At 47.5% G+C, this 15,831-nt stretch overlaps 1 protein-coding gene across 1 annotated transcript in view; it reads right to left on the bottom strand.

The window, feature by feature from the left end:
• The window catches only part of SLC30A7 (solute carrier family 30 member 7), a 39,541-nt gene that overhangs the window by 17,068 nt on the left and 6,642 nt on the right, over positions 1-15,831 (bottom strand). The window contains exons 4-7 of the mRNA XM_040406953.1: positions 13,340-13,427; positions 4,615-4,744; positions 2,159-2,332; positions 486-533 (exon numbers count right to left, since the gene is read on the bottom strand). Of these exons, the coding sequence (XP_040262887.1) occupies positions 486-533; positions 2,159-2,332; positions 4,615-4,744; positions 13,340-13,427 (440 nt within the window). The remainder of the gene's footprint in view (positions 1-485; positions 534-2,158; positions 2,333-4,614; positions 4,745-13,339; positions 13,428-15,831) is intronic.

Below are 15,831 nucleotides of genomic sequence, written 5' to 3'. Positions count from 1 at the left end.
TGGATTGACACGGCCTGAAGTTCCTACGAAAGCTCGTTCTCAAGAATCAATCATCTGCCTGTCTAAAAGTGCTGCGGATCACCTGATAATCTAAACGCTCGCTCATCGGGTAAAATGATCAGAGTTGCAGACACCTCAATCACTGGTCTAAACAGCCCAGGAACAATGATTTTGTATGGGGACGAGCATAGCAGCAGCCAGCACTCATCCCCATACTGTGGAGGTGATCCCATGCAGCGCTTCACTTCCATTTAACAAGCAGACAATTGTCAGGAAAGAACGCTTCCTTCCTGACAATCGGGTGCTCCTTGCAGCATCTAAACATGCCGTAAGAAGCATCTTAAACAGACCTAAGGTTGCTAGATTCATGTGCTATTAGTTATCTGGATCCTCTGTACTGTGTAGCTTTAGTTAGCTAAGGAAATTACCAGCAACCTTCAGAAGGATGACCATTTGTAACATATGCATCAATGACTAACACTTACCTTCTAAAATCTGTTTGCTAGATCCTCTATGCTCCTCAGGTGGTTCATCTACAAACAGGAGAGAGATGTCAGTTTCCATAGGTAAAACCTTTATGTGATCTCTAGATCATCAGTGCTCATATTAGCCAAAAAAAAAAAAAAAAAAAAAAATTTTTATATATATATATATATATATATATATATATATATATATAAAATTTTTAAACACATCAAGTTAATACCAATAAAAATAATATAATGTAAAATATCTATTGATTGGAGTAAAACCTGAAATACTGTCAAAATAAGGGTACTTTCACACTTGCGTTTTTCTTTTTCGGTATATAGTTCCGTCACAGGGACTCTATACCGGAAAAGAACTGATCAGGCATATCCCCATGCATTCTGAATGGAGAGTAATCCGTTCAGGATGCATCAGGACGTCTTCAATTCAGTTATTTTGACTGATCAGGCCAAAGATAAAACCAAAGCATGCTTCGGTTTCCTCTCCGGCGAAAAAAAACTGAAGACAGCATTTTCCCCCATAGGAATGTATTCGTGCCGGATTCGGCATTCAAAATACCGGATCCGTCCTGCGCAGACCGGTAAAAATGTGAAAAAAAAAAAAAAAAAGATACAAGACGGATCCGTCTGTCCGCATGACAAGCGGAGAGACTGAACTGTTCTTGCAATGCATTTGTGAGACGGATCCACATCTGGATGAGTCTCACAAATGCTTTCAGTCACATCCAGATCGGCGGATCCGCAGGCAGTTCCGACGACGGAACTGCCCGCCGGATCACACTGCCGCAAGTGTCAAAGTAGCCTTAGGTTAGAAAAGCCATAATTAAACCCGAGTGGAAATACAATTGTTTGCACTGTGCACGGAGCTGTAGGTAGTCAGGAGGTACTTCCTGTGAAAGCTGGAGGCCTAGTGGTAACTGGGACCCTCAGAGGTGTCAGGGTCTCGATATACAATAGACTGGTACAATCCCACAAATACCTAGGAGAGATATGCTGTGTGATGCCAGTGATTGGCTGCAGCAAAGTCAAGCCAGATGTTGAATGTGAGGGCGCTGAGGGGACTCGCTCTGGTAGATAGGATTAGCGGACGCAGTATAGAGGCAACAACAAGTTCTTTGGATCAAACAGTTCAGTGTTTTATTCACTTTAGGCAAGTGACAAAACAAGCAGTCATATTATATTCCAACAAAAAGTCACCTTGCGGTGTTGGTGGTAATTCACACCATGAGGCAATTCTGCCTCAAAGAGTCCTTGCCGATAGCAGCACCAACCTGTTTGCACGCCAAACAGGTAGCAAGCCTTCATCCAGACACAAGGCTCCCAGATCCCAACACAGAGACATGGCTTTAGAACCCAGCTGCCTATTTAAGGACAGCCAGGTGCTGCCAAAACCCGGACCGGCATTTAAAATCCGGTCCGGTATTTGACCTCACCTGGCTGTAAATCAGCACAGCAGTACATGCTGGGAGGAAAATACCCGTTTTCCCAGACCAAACCTCTCACTGTCACAGTGCCGAGAGGAGCATTGCGGGCCAGAAGAAGGGGCATCCCTTTACAGGTCCTGCCAAGTGGAGGGGTTGCCAAAACCCCCACATTCTTGCACAACCCCTTTAAGCTAGTTTTGCCTCTGTATGAGAAAAATAATGTTCCAGCCCCCTGACAGAACATACCTGGACAAGAGGAACCAAAACCATGTTTATGGCTGTGATTCCCTCCATGGCTGTGTCCATGATCTTCTCCGTGACTGTGCCCATGACCTCCTCCATGACTGTGTCCGTGACCTCCACTAGGACTGTGCCCATGGCTCAAGGAACCATTAAATAAAGAATGGCTATGCCCATGACCTGAAAAAGAGATTTTTTTTTAATATATTTTTTATATATATATATATATATATATACATATACACACACACACACATTATTCAACTAAGCTAGTAACAAACCCCCAAAAAACGATGTACTTATCATATACAATGATTATGCAAAACTTGTAATAAAAAATCCATGCAACTTTTAAATGCCATTTGATTCCTTGCCATTTCAAGATCTCCATTTGCAATCAGTGAAAGAAAAATAAAATTCCAGCTTACACTCAGAATCTGAAAACTGCATCCAGTCCATACAATCCAATGATCTTAAAGGGCTACCCAATCATGATAACTTATGACCTATCCATAGGATAGGTGATAGATATCTGATCAACCAGGGTACAATGCTGGGAGGACAGTCACATTTAGGCGCTGCTGCTCCATTTACTCTATATGACCAGTGGCGGATTACAATAGGGACGTTCGGGTCGGCAGCCCCAGGCCCAGCACCGCTGGGAGCCCAACGCCGACCCGAACGCCCACATACTGCGGCGGGGCACGGGAGCGAATAGCTCCCTGTCCCGTCGCCGATCACCGCCATAGGCTTTAGGCCGCATAGGCCTGAGGTCTATGCGGTAGTGAAATCCCAGTGCAGGCGTGCGTGATGATGTCATCGCGCGCCTGTGCCGGGACACAGCACTGCCTCATCTCGCCTTCCTCTGCGAGCAAGCGCCTGGCCCTGGACGTAGGTGAGTATTTAGCTTTTAATATTTTTTCATTTTTTATTTCATGTGCCTACTTTGGGGAACATGTGGGGGGTGGGGGACAAACAGTAGGACATATTAAGAGACATCGAGTACATGGGGGGGGGGGGGGGGGGGGGGAGAGAGAATGTGGGGGCTGTGGGGCCAAATTACTATTGTGTGGGGGCAAATTGCTGTGTGGGGGCAGTGTGGGGGTAATTGCTGTGTGGGGGCAATTGCTATGTGGGGGCAGTGTGGGGGTAATTGCTGTGTGGGGGCAATTGCTATGTGGGGGCAGTGTGGGGGTAATTGCTATGTGGGGACAGTGTGGGGGTAATTGCTATGTGGGGGCAGTGTGGGGGTAATTGCTATGTGGGGACAGTGTGGGGGTAATTGCTATGTGGGGACAGTGTGGGGGTAATTGCTATGTGGGGACAGTGTGGGGGTAATTGCTATGTGGGGACAGTGTGGGGGTAATTGCTATGTGGGGACAGTGTGGGGGTAATTGCTATGTAGGGGAAATTACTGTGTGGGGGCAAATTACTATGGGGGGATTACTATGTGGGGGCAGTGTGGTGGAAATTACTATATGGGGGTGTTGCTATTGGGGAGGCACTGTAGGGGCAATTCTATTATTTTTGGGGACACTATACAGGGATTATTGCCTGGAGTACAATAGAGGGTGGTATTATTACTGGGGGTCTCTAGGGGACATTATAGGAACATTTGGGGTAATTTATCAAACTGGTGTAACACAGAACTGGCTTAGTTGCCCATAGCAGCCAATCAGATTCCACCTTTCATATTTGACAGCTCTTTTGGAAATCCAGTTCTACTTTACACCAGTTTGATAAATGACTGTCTATTAGGGTCACTATTTTTTCAGCAGTATAGTACCTTGGACATTGGGGAGCAAAACGGGCACAGTATTGAAGGTGGCAGCAGGATGACACTGTGGGGACACCAGGATGAGGAGGTTGATGGAAAAATTGAGAAATCTAACGTGTCTGTGTTACAAACTGTAGAGACGAGATGCGGCTGAAAGAATTTGCCATGGTGGTCTGGGTCAAATGGAGGAGAAGAGGAAAGAGAAGGTCTACATGACAGGAGATGTCACTGGATGTAAGAGGTATGTGGTGCTGTATTCTTCTCCATGTCTTTTTTATTATAATTATATGTATTTTAAATTTGGCAACCAAATTTTTCAGTTTAGGACCCAATTTGGGGTATTTTTTTTGTCTGAAGATGTCATATGACCTAAGAAGAGACTGTGGCGCTCATGAAGCACCGCAGCCTCTTCATACAAAAAAAAAAAAAAAAAAAAAAACTAAACTAAAATGGAGGGAGGGCCCAAGTTGGGTAGACAGCCCCGGGCCTATCATGCACTTAATCCGCCCCTGTATATGACTGCCCAAGAAACGCCAAGTACAGCGCTCGGCTAACCCTGGCAGTGCCATAGAGATGACCAACATGAACTTTAAAGTACGTGTCTATGAATAACTAGATCATAATCATGAGATATAAAGTTTTGCACATCTTAGAAATACAGGTAGAAAACGATTGCCCAACATACCGTCATCATGTGAGTGTCCATGATTTCCACCATGCTGGAACACAAATATTCCAACGAGGTTTACAAGGAATCCCAGGATAGAAACTGGAAGTAGCCTTTCATGGTGGACCTCAGGCGTGTCCAGTGCCCGCTGGAGAGAGAAATAAAGCGCATGCATTAGACCTGCTGCATTACTGCGAATGGAGTCTGATCTTTAAATCTCCTCTAGGATTATTGTTCCATTATACTTTCACACCAGCGTCTTTGCTGGATCCGGCAGGCGCTTTCCTAACTGATAATACAACCACCTGCATTTGTTATGAACGCATCCGGTTGTATTATCTTTAACATTGCCAAGACGGATCCGGCATGAACTCCATTAAAAGTCAAAGGGGGACGGAGCCATTTTCTATTGTGTTAAATTGTGTCAGAGAAAACGGATCTGTCCCCATTGACTTGCATTGTGGGTCATGCCGGATCCGTCTTGCTCGCCATCCCAGGACGGAAAGCAAACCACAGTATGCTCTCCGGTATGAGAACAAAATGGAATGCATTTTGGAGCATTCCATTCAGTTACATTTTGTCGCCATTGACAATGAATGGGGACAAAACGGAAGCGTTTTTTTCCGGTATTGAGACCCTATGACGGATCTCAATACCGGAAAATAGAAACGCTAGTTAGTGTGAAAGTAGCCTAAAAGGGGTTTTCCTTATGACAGGCCATTAATAGTAGGTTTGTGGGGTCCGACACCTGACACCCCCACCGGTCAGATGATCACAAGGCCTGGTTTAGCAGACCACTACTGCTCCATCCCATGCCAGCACAACACAACACACTACAGGTAGAGACAGGCTTCTCACACGACCGACACATATGGCGTATAACCTATATCACATGCATTCAGGTATAACACATCGCACACCCGCCGGATGAGCACCTTAGATGCAGTCATTTAGGCTGAAATAAGACAGGTCCCTCAAGTTCACCTTCTCAGATCCAGCAGATATCATTTACTGCTGAATTATAACCGACTGAACTATTTAGATATGAATCTAGCTCATTCATGAACGCTATCATTGCATCTGCCATTTCTACCAGTAGCGTCTTCAACAGTTCAACCAGTCTAAAGGTGCTTTTACACGCGCCTAGGAAAAGCTGATTGTTGGGAAGGAAGTGTTCCTTCCCAACAGTCGGCTGCTCGTTAAGTGGAGGTGAAGCTCTGCACTTACATGGACGACGGATCGCCATTGTTCCTGGCAAGCAGACTGCTGTTTAGACCGCATGAACATGTTCACCTGATAAACGGGCGTTCCCCGGCACCTGCATTGATCCCGATGCCCGCACGGCCACCGCTGCATCTCCCAGTCGTCCAGATGAAAACATCTGCCCATGCGGTGGGTTGGGTTGTTAGACGACAGCAGGCCACGACAAAGACAAGCCGACCTAGCATCGCAAGTGACGCTAGGGAGGCTCGCCCCTGTCACGGCCTCCTATTAGCTGCCCCCCCACCCCTGTCGCCAGATGTTTTGATCCGCACAACAGGGAGATGCAGTGGCGGCCGTGCGGGCATCAGAAGCAACGCGCGTGCCGGGGCAAGTATAAACAGTATGAGGGCACCGGGCATTTTGGGGGCATTTCACAGATTGGATAACCTGTTTAAATCATTCACTGTGGCAAACATGCAATAAGGGTAAATATAGATAAACCATCTATATCCACCGCTGAGGCCAGTAAATGGCTGCAGCAGTCACATGCTGACGTCACTGCTGCAACTGGGTACACAGCGCCCGCCAGGAGAACTGGAGCAAAGGTGCAGGATCTGTCAGGTTAGTAATAAGCTATGCTTTATTGCGTGTGTCGTCCGCTTTCCTCCAGAAACTGGACAGTCATGAAATACAGTTACTTAAAGGAGTTTCCCGGGATTTTAATATTGAGCTATCCTCAGGATAGGTCATCAGTATCAGATCGGCAGTGGTCTGACACCCGGCACCCCCGCTGATCGGCTGGTTGAAGAGAAGGCTGCACTCATGCGAGCGCTGCCTTCCCTTCATTGCGGTGAGGAGGGGCAATTACAAGCGGTCCCATTCACTTCTATAGGACGACTCTTTAGTTTAAACTTGAATAGGAAGGAGCATCCCACTGAAGTGAATGGGACGGCTTCGGCCTCCGCGATATTGACGGCAAGCAGGTAACCAATGAATGGAAGGCAGTGCCCGCATGAGTGCAGCCTTCTCTTCAACCACCTGATCAGCAGGGGTGCCGGGTGTCAGACCCCCGCCGTTCTGATACTGATGACATATCCTAAGGATAGCTCATCAATAGTAAATGCCAGAAAAAACCTTTAAGATCGTGACGGTCTTTTGACTCAAACAGGTCTCGCCTGTATCAGCTCCAGCAGATCCTAGCTGAACAGGATCTAAACCTCCTTCAGCTACAATGACAAACAGAAAAGACAATTCATAGTAGAGACAGAGGTAGGATTGTTTCTTCATCAAAGCTTCTGTAAGGGCGACGTTCACATACGTGAAAAAGAACAGACTTCCAGAGCTCACTGTATCCAGCATAGCCAGATAGGGCTATGGATAGTGGGATCAGACCACCTTTTTACATAAATGCCGGCTTTCATCTGCACAAAAAGTCCAGCGGAAAGCCGGAATTTATGCCAGAAAGAGGTCTGATCCCATTGTATGGGGGTCCGGTGGTGTGTGGCTCTATCCGGCTATGCTGGATAAGGTGAGCTCAAATATGTGAGCTTATTCGAAGGCTACATTCACACAACCGTGTTTGAGGTCTGCAAAACAAAGATACTGGCTGTGTGAACACGGCATCCCCGTGTGGACCCATGAACTGCACGTTGCGGTACAGTATAGGAAGCAGTCCTTGATTAATATGGATTTTATGTAAGAAGCCTTTATGCACGTTAGCTAGCAGCTGGCCAAACAATCTGCCAACAGCCCCATACAGATGAATGCTTGGCTGAGCATTAGGGATGTCCCGATACCATTTTTTTAAGACGAAGTACCGATACTTTTATTTAAGTACTCACCGATACCAATTATGGTGTGGTAATGTTTTTACAGCAAATTTCAATTTAATTTAGTCACAGGGGAGATTCATCAAACCTTGTACAAAGAAACAGCGGCGCATTGCTGATAGCAATGAAAAAAATTAAAGCTGCAATTTGGTTGCTATGGACAACTGCTTTACTTTTCCTTTGTACAAGGGTTAATAAATTAATAAATGGGCATATAACAGTGTTTCCCAACCAATGTGCCTCCAGCTGTAAAACTACAACTCCCAGCATGCCCGGACAGCCATTGGCTGTCCGGGCATGCTTAACGATATGCCCATTCCCCCCCACCTTATTTTATATTCACTGTTTGAACATGAAATTTCATGCACCATACCCACCTGGCCTGCCGTAATCCTTCCCATGCGGATGCACCAGAGTACGGAGAGTGCTAGGCAACCGCATGGGACTTGGGAGCCGCTGCACAGAAGAAGTCCCGCCCCCACGCCGATCAGCTGGGACATGCTGCCGTCCCCACGCTGATAGGCTGGGAGCACCGCCGCTGCTGCACGGAAGCCGACACGGGACCCGCCGCCGCCCCCACCACTGATCATCTGGGACACGGGACCCGCCGCTGCACGGCCATCAGGTATCGGTGACATTTTCACGAATACAAGTACTCGTGCAAATGTCCGGTATCGATATCAGGACATCCTTACTGAGCATGCATGTGTTCTGAATGGGGAAAGGGAAGAATGCAGCTGCCAGACCCCACTGGCAACAGGTTGCATCAACTGAGAACAAAATGACTGAATGTTAAAATACAACAGTCTGATCCTTCTTTTCTGTCAAAGGAAATTTGGGACAACCCAATATACATTAGATGAAATTCAGTTCCACCAAAATCAGTGGGTTCGGTTGACATTAATGTGTATGGCCACCTGAAGGGGTTGTCCAACACTGGCCTCTTTTTAAATACCACCCCCCAGACCGATGTGACATGTCTCCGTCGCTTGGGGATACAAGTGTTGGGCAACCCCTTTAAAAACAGTGTAAATAGGGGCATGGCCAGCTATGCAGGAGTGAGGACATGTGCGCTATGAGCTCCTCCACAGCACTGGAGAAAAACCACCTTCAGCTACCCACCATCAATGGGCAAGGTGACCAAAAAGGGCAGGGCCCGCTCTGTGGCCCCCCCTGATATCCTCACAAGGGGACTTACCAAGGCTCTTTGCCAGACAGCCTGCGACTTTGGGCCCCGACATGGTTGAGCGCACCGAGCGCTTCCAAGATGGCGCCGCCTGCCCTGACGCAAATCCGCCTGCAACAACTTTAGCGGCACCAGGATCTCCCCACCACTCACCGGATCGGCGCAGATCCCGGTCCGCATCAGTGCTGACCCTGCGCAGCGACCCTGGTCAAGCCCAGACGCCCCATAGCCTGGAAAAAGGAGGCCCTGGACCGAGCCCTGAGCTCCCACCTCCGGCTCAGAGAGAAAGCCTGACAGCCGCCGCGCTGTCCCCGCGCCCTTCAGCAACGCAGGTCAGTGCAGAGGACTTTCCCCCGTTACAGAGGGCTCCTCAGACAGCCACTCACCCCATTACCCGGGGACATGGAACCTCCAGCCCATCAGCGGCCTCACTGCGCCCGGGGACAGGATCTCCTACTGGGTCCCCCTGGTTATGTGCTCCAGCCAGCCACATGGGACATTCCCTGATGCAGGGTGAACCTTCTTACCGGGGACAGCCCGGAGAGGCTGACAGGGAGGCCCTGAACTCACCGCGGTTTATGGCCTCTCCCCCGTACCTGTTACGGGAACCCCTCTCGCCCCACCTCTCCTGGGCCATCCCTGGCGGCATCCGCGCACTGGTCCACAGGCTCATCATGGGACGGATCCCATCCACGCCACGATGGCGCTGCTTCACCAGGCACACAGACCCCGGCCGTCTTGGCAGCGATAGCCCCCCAGGGCTCCCCACAATCATTCCAGAGACCCTTGTCCCCTGCTCCTCAGTTTGATGAGGACTCTTGGCCACCCTCTATGGCGGACCTACGCAACCTGATGTGTTCGCTACCCACCAAGGCGGACCTCTCCAGCTTTGCAGCTAACATCTTACAAGAATGTAAAAGAGAATTCACACAAGTACGCTTGGAGATGGCCCTGATTGATACAAAGGTGGATGCCATTCAACAGGACCATGCTTCCTTGTCTGCAGATGTGCAAGCCTTGAAAGACAAAATACAGTCCCACGACGCGCAACTGCACACCTTGCAATATCACCTGGATGATGTTGAAAATAGAAGTCGTCGCAACAATATTCGGATCAGAGGCCTTCCTGAGTCGATAACGCAGGCAGTACCTTTACCCACCATTGTGAAAATCTTCAATGATCTCCTGGGACGTCCACCAAGCTCCAACATCGAAATCGACAGAGCTCACAGGGCATTGAGGCCCCCCAACCCTGATCCCTCGAAGCCAAGGGACGTCATTTGCAGAGTCCACTTCTATGCTATCAAGGATCAGATCCTGCTCAAAGCCCGACAGATGTCGTCCCTGTCCTATGAAGGTGCCCCCTTTATTTTACTACAGGACCTATCCCGCCATACCCTAGCCCAGCATGCTGCCCTGCGTCCAATCTTGAACCTCCTCAAAGAGCGCGCCATTCCTTTCCGCTGGGGCTTCCCTTTTGCGCTACTTGCAGGCCCCAAGGAACAAGTTGTCACCCTCCGGGACCCTACAGATCTTCCCCACTTTCTGCAGCAGCTGGACTTGGGGCCCTGGCCGTCTCTTCTTCCGCCTGTTCCTGAGTCGTCGGGACGACGTCGTCCATCACCTGCTGACGGCGCTTCTAGATCCTCTGCACCGTCCTCAAGAGGACGACGCCAGAAAAGACCAGGCAGCCTGAGACACAGATCCCCACCCCACCTCACCACCTGAGGGGCTCCCTGCGTAACCTGCCTGGGACTACTAAGGCCTCTATATACTAAATGTTACATGCTGGTTCTTAGATACTTGCCTATCCTCTTTCCCTGCCTTCATGCTCTCAAACTGCTGGTGATCATAATTTTCTATCTGCATCTGCCAGTGTTGTGGTGGGTCAGCTCTCGTCTGGCTGCCACTTTCTCCCCCAAATAATTAGAGACTCTCCCTGGGGGTGGCATAACCCCGAGTGATAGCCTCTTTGGACCTTTTGGTCATTCAAACCACTTTACCTTTCTTTATCTGTCTTTCCCTTTCCTAACTCTTAATCGTTTCTTCTCTTTGTTTTTGTCGGCCGTCTCCCCTCTCCTCTTTGTGTATTTTTTCCCCTCTCCCCACAGCAATGGGGTCATTGAAGATCGCATCATTCAACGCGAAGGGTCTCAACACTCCCGAAAAAAGGGCCCAGGTACTTCACCATTTTCATCGCCAAAAGGTACATGTTTGCTTCCAGGAAACACACCTTAAGGAGGGTAGCTCCCCGAGCATACGACATCGACACTACACAACCTGGCACTTTGCAAACAATCCGGTAAACAAGACAAAAGGAGTCGCCATAGCGATCCACAAGTCTTTACTAGGGGTGCACCGAAATGAAAATTCTGGTCCGAAACCGAAAATTCAGGATGCCCTTGACCGAAAACGAAACTGCCTTTTTGCCCAAATACTTTTAAAATACTTTTTTTTAAATGATTTTATTAATAATTCTTTTTCATGAATGAAATTCATCTGTGGGTGGCGCTGTTATGGAGGGGGGGATATGTGCACTGTTATGGGCATAACAGTGCACAGATCCCTTTCCCCATAACAGTGCACAGATCCCTTTCCCCATAACAGTGCACAGATCCCTTTCCCCATAACAGTGCACAGATCCCTTTCCCCATAACAGTGCACAGATCCCTTTCCCCATAACAGTGCACAGATCCCTTTCCCCATAACAGTGCACAGATCCCTTTCCCCATAACAGTGCACAGATCCCTTTCCCCATAACAGTGCACAGATCCCTTTCCCCATAACAGTGCACAGATCCCTTTCCCCATAACAGTGCACAGATCCCTTTCCCCATAACAGTGCACAGATCCCTTTCCCCATAACAGTGCACAGATCCCTTTCCCCATAACAGTGCACAGATCCCTTTCCCCATAACAGTGCACAGATCCCTTTCCCCATAACAGTGCACAGATCCCTTTCCCCATAACAGTGCACAGATCCCTTTCCCCATAACAGTGCACAGATCCCTTTCCCCATAACAGTGCACAGATCCCTTTCCCCATAACAGTGCCATAGACCGATCCCCCTACCCATAACAGCCCCGGCCCTGCTGCTCACAGCAGACTAATCACTCACTGCATCTTTATTTTACCTTACAATCGTGACGCTCCAGTAACAACTCTGCAGGCAGAGCGGAGGGCGGCGTAACGTCACTTACTCACGTGACGCACCTGCTCCGCCCACTTTATGAATGAAGGAGGCGGAGCAGGCGCGTCACGTGAGTAAGTGACGTTACGCCGCCCTCCACTCTGCCTGCAGAGTTGTTACTGGAGCGTCACGATTGTAAGGTAAAATAAAGAAGCAGTGACTTAAAGTAAACCGCCCGCCCGGCGCGGGTGACAAATCCCACACCCCATATTTTTTTAGCCGATATGTACCAATATCGGCCGAAATGGATTAGGCCCATTTTCGGCCGCCGGAATTTCGGTGCACCCCTAGTCTTTACCTCATCAAGTGCTGGGATGTACTGCCGATCCAGATGCGAGATACCTGGTCCTTGCACTACTTATTGGGGGACAAGAACTAACCTTCCTTAACGTGTATGCTCCCAACCAAAATCAAGCTCATTTCATCGTAAACCTAATTGACAAAATCATACCGTTGCTCCGGGGCACTGTTATACTATGTGGTGACCTCAACCTGACTCTTGACCCCACACTTGACAATTCGACTGGACGTACTTCCCTCACATACTCCACTATTAAAAAGGATCAAACGGGCGCTGCTTCAACTATAATTACGTGACCCCTGGCGTCTCCAACACCCAGCTGACAAAGATTACACCTTTTACTCTGCCCCTCATGACTCATATAGCCGCATTGACCATATTCTTATTCAGCAACCGGCCCTATCCTGGCTTGATTCCACACAAATAGGAAACATCCTATGGTCTGACCACTGTTCCCTGAATCTGCCCTTTCTTACCAGACAGGAGTGGACGTGGCGGTTGAATGAAAGCCTCCTTCTTGACGCGGGATGTGCTGCTGAGCTCACAAGCAGTATAACGAACTTCTTGTCGGATCACAAGGAGGATACTACCCCATTGCCGATCCAATGGGAGGCCTTGAAATGTGTTCTTCGAGGTGTTCTCATTAAACATGGCTCCCGTCTCAAGAAGGAGAAAGCCCACTCTCTTAAACTTGCTCTACAAAAAGTCACTTCCCTGGAACTTGCCCACAAACGAGCACTTACCCTGCAAACTCTCCATGATCTTCAGAAGGCACGCATGGAAGCTAAACGCCTCCTAGAAGCATCCTATAAACGTATGATACAAATATGCAGGAGTAAATTCTACGAATATGGAAACAAAAGTGGCCGTATGTTGGCAAGGGCTCTAAGGGGAAGACTGGCATCCTCCCACATTCCCGCTATCAAAAACTCTGCTACCATGTTTAGTAATTGTTTTCAGAAGAGCTGCACCCATGAGAGAGAAAATAACTTAATTTAATAGTAATAACCAAGCTTCTGTCTGTACGCTGCGTACCTCCACGCCTTCTGAGAAGATGAAAAAAGCTGTGAAGATCAGGAAGAGACCATTCACGAAACCCGCCAGGACTTCTGCCCGCACAAACCTGCAGAGGAACAGAAGAGAGGATTAGTACATATAGGAGCGCACACACAGGCCGGGTACATCTAGTGGCACTCTTGCTTTGTCACCTCTAGTCCGGTTTCTGCCCCCAAATATTTAGTGGCAGTATTGCCGTTTTAGCGTGCCCCCTCCCAGAAATAGTTAATAAAAGTTAAATCAGAAAGTTGTGTACCCAAAAATGGCAGCATTAAAAATTACAACTTGCACCCCAAAAAACAAGCCCTCATCCAGCTATATAGACAAAAAAAAAAAAAAAAAAAAAAAAAAAAAAAGTAGCTCTTGGAGGGAGACAACGAAAAAAAAAAAACGCTAGTCAGCAAGGGCCAAAACAGACTGGTTAAGGCTGTATTACGTCGCCGGCGTTCCTTCCTGCTCACTAGCGGAGGAGAGCGCTGCTTTTTCATGCAGCCATCGCCTCCTCAGAACATGGACGAGTGATTGTTATGCCATCGCACTTCCCTACTCTGAATCACCGTTTGCCGGCAGCAGATCATTATTAGACAGCACGATCTGCCGCTTGCAAACAATTTTTAAACCTGCCAAAAGATTTGGATTGCCTGATAAATGAGCAGGTAATCAGCGCGGTATTACACTGCCAGACGATCGCTAACAAGCATTACTACGAACGCTCTTAGAGATCTGGCAGAAAATCTGCCCGTCATTTTGAGCCATTTCCGTCTGAGATCCGTTTTTTTTTAGACAGACAAAAAGTCCTGCATACAAACTTTTATCTGTCTAAAAATGCATCTCAGATGGAAATGGCTCAAACAGATGACAGCTGATGCAACAGCATCCATTGTTTTTTATTTATTTTACAGGATCCTGTTTTTCCTCTCTCCTTCTGATGGATCAGAAGAACAGAAAGCTAAACGGTAATGTGAACTCAGCCTAAGGCCTATTGCACACGACCGTATGTCTTTTTCAGTGTTTTGCGGTCCGTTTTAAACGGATCCGTTGTTCCGTTTTTTGTTTCCGTTGTGTTTCCGTTTCGTTTTTCCGTTCCGTTTTTCCGTATGGCAAATACAGTATACAGTAATTTCATAGAAAAAAATGGGCTGGGCATAACATTTTCAATAGATGGATCCGCAAAAAACGGAACGGATACGGAAGACATACGGATGCACTTCCGTATGCATTCCGTTTTTTTGCGGACCCATAGACTTTAATGGAGCCACGGAACGTGATTTGCGGCCAAATATAGGACATGTTCTATGTTAAAACGGAACGGAAAAACGGAAACGGAATGCATACGGAGTACATTCCGTTTTTTTTGCGGACCCATTGAAATCAATGGTTCCGTATACGGACTGTATACGGACCGCAAAAAACGGCCAGTAAACGGGAAAAAAAAAACGGCCGTGTGAAAGAGGCCTAACACAGGCTTTATATATATACGTATACAACTGTCCAAGGCCTTGACAAATCCTTTATCAGCTCTGAACCTGATTGGATCAGCAGCATCTCGTCTATGGTTTAGTTTGAGGATTTCCCTGAAGAATGCTGTCTGTCTCACCGTACTGAAATATGGAGCCCGATATGCCAATCCAACCAGTGGGGCCCATGAATAACGTAAGCAGTACGAGCTGTATGGCGTACGTCTGCCTACATCCGGGCTCACACACTGAACAGAGCGGAGAACATGCATGTATGGCTGATGACGCTGTATTAGCTGTGCAAACATCAAACGTCCACTAATGTCCAAATAAAAGAAAATTACAGAACGGTGAGCAAATATTTACATAACTAAAGTATGACAAGTAATTATATCGCATAATGGGAACCTAGAAGAAATTAGGCGACAGTTTAGACCATAGTCACGCTGTTGGTTTAGAGGGAAGAAATACTCCCTGTACACATCATTCTACAATCCCCATTATAACTCAGTCCTTGGGGCAGTGTTGGAATCAATCAAGCAACTGATGTGACACTGGATTGTCACTGAAAACTCAGCCGTGGACAGACCCTTGAGGTCCTATTAGACTAAACCATTCTTGTTAAAAATATCATATTTTCGTACGAGAAAATTAGATTATCTTTGAAAGCAATAGCGTGAAACGATGGAACAACGAGCGACAAATCTTTCACCTGCCAGAGTAAAAGATTATCGCTAGTTGGTGACACACAAATCGGGCAGTGCCTGGACCTTGGAATGGCTGTGGTTCTGTATTGAGGCATGTACAAAGTAAAATACATCTCAGGACATTCTTCTGTACTTTTCTACGTGACCCAGTGAACAGCATTTGTCATTTTACAAGAAGCGCAAAGATCAAATACATATTCTTATATTCGTTCGCTACTACACCGCGTTATTGCATTATTAACGATTCTTGGAAAGGTAAGTTTTCAAGTCCTTTAAATATTACATATGATGTAGTGGTATGCTTAAT

The sequence above is a fragment of the Bufo bufo genome, chromosome 9, assembly GCF_905171765.1.
Source record: "Bufo bufo chromosome 9, aBufBuf1.1, whole genome shotgun sequence".
Taxonomy (NCBI): Eukaryota; Metazoa; Chordata; class Amphibia; order Anura; family Bufonidae; genus Bufo; species Bufo bufo.
The sequence above is the reverse complement of the archived record's forward strand: the minus strand, read 5'-3'. Positions and strand labels throughout refer to the sequence as shown.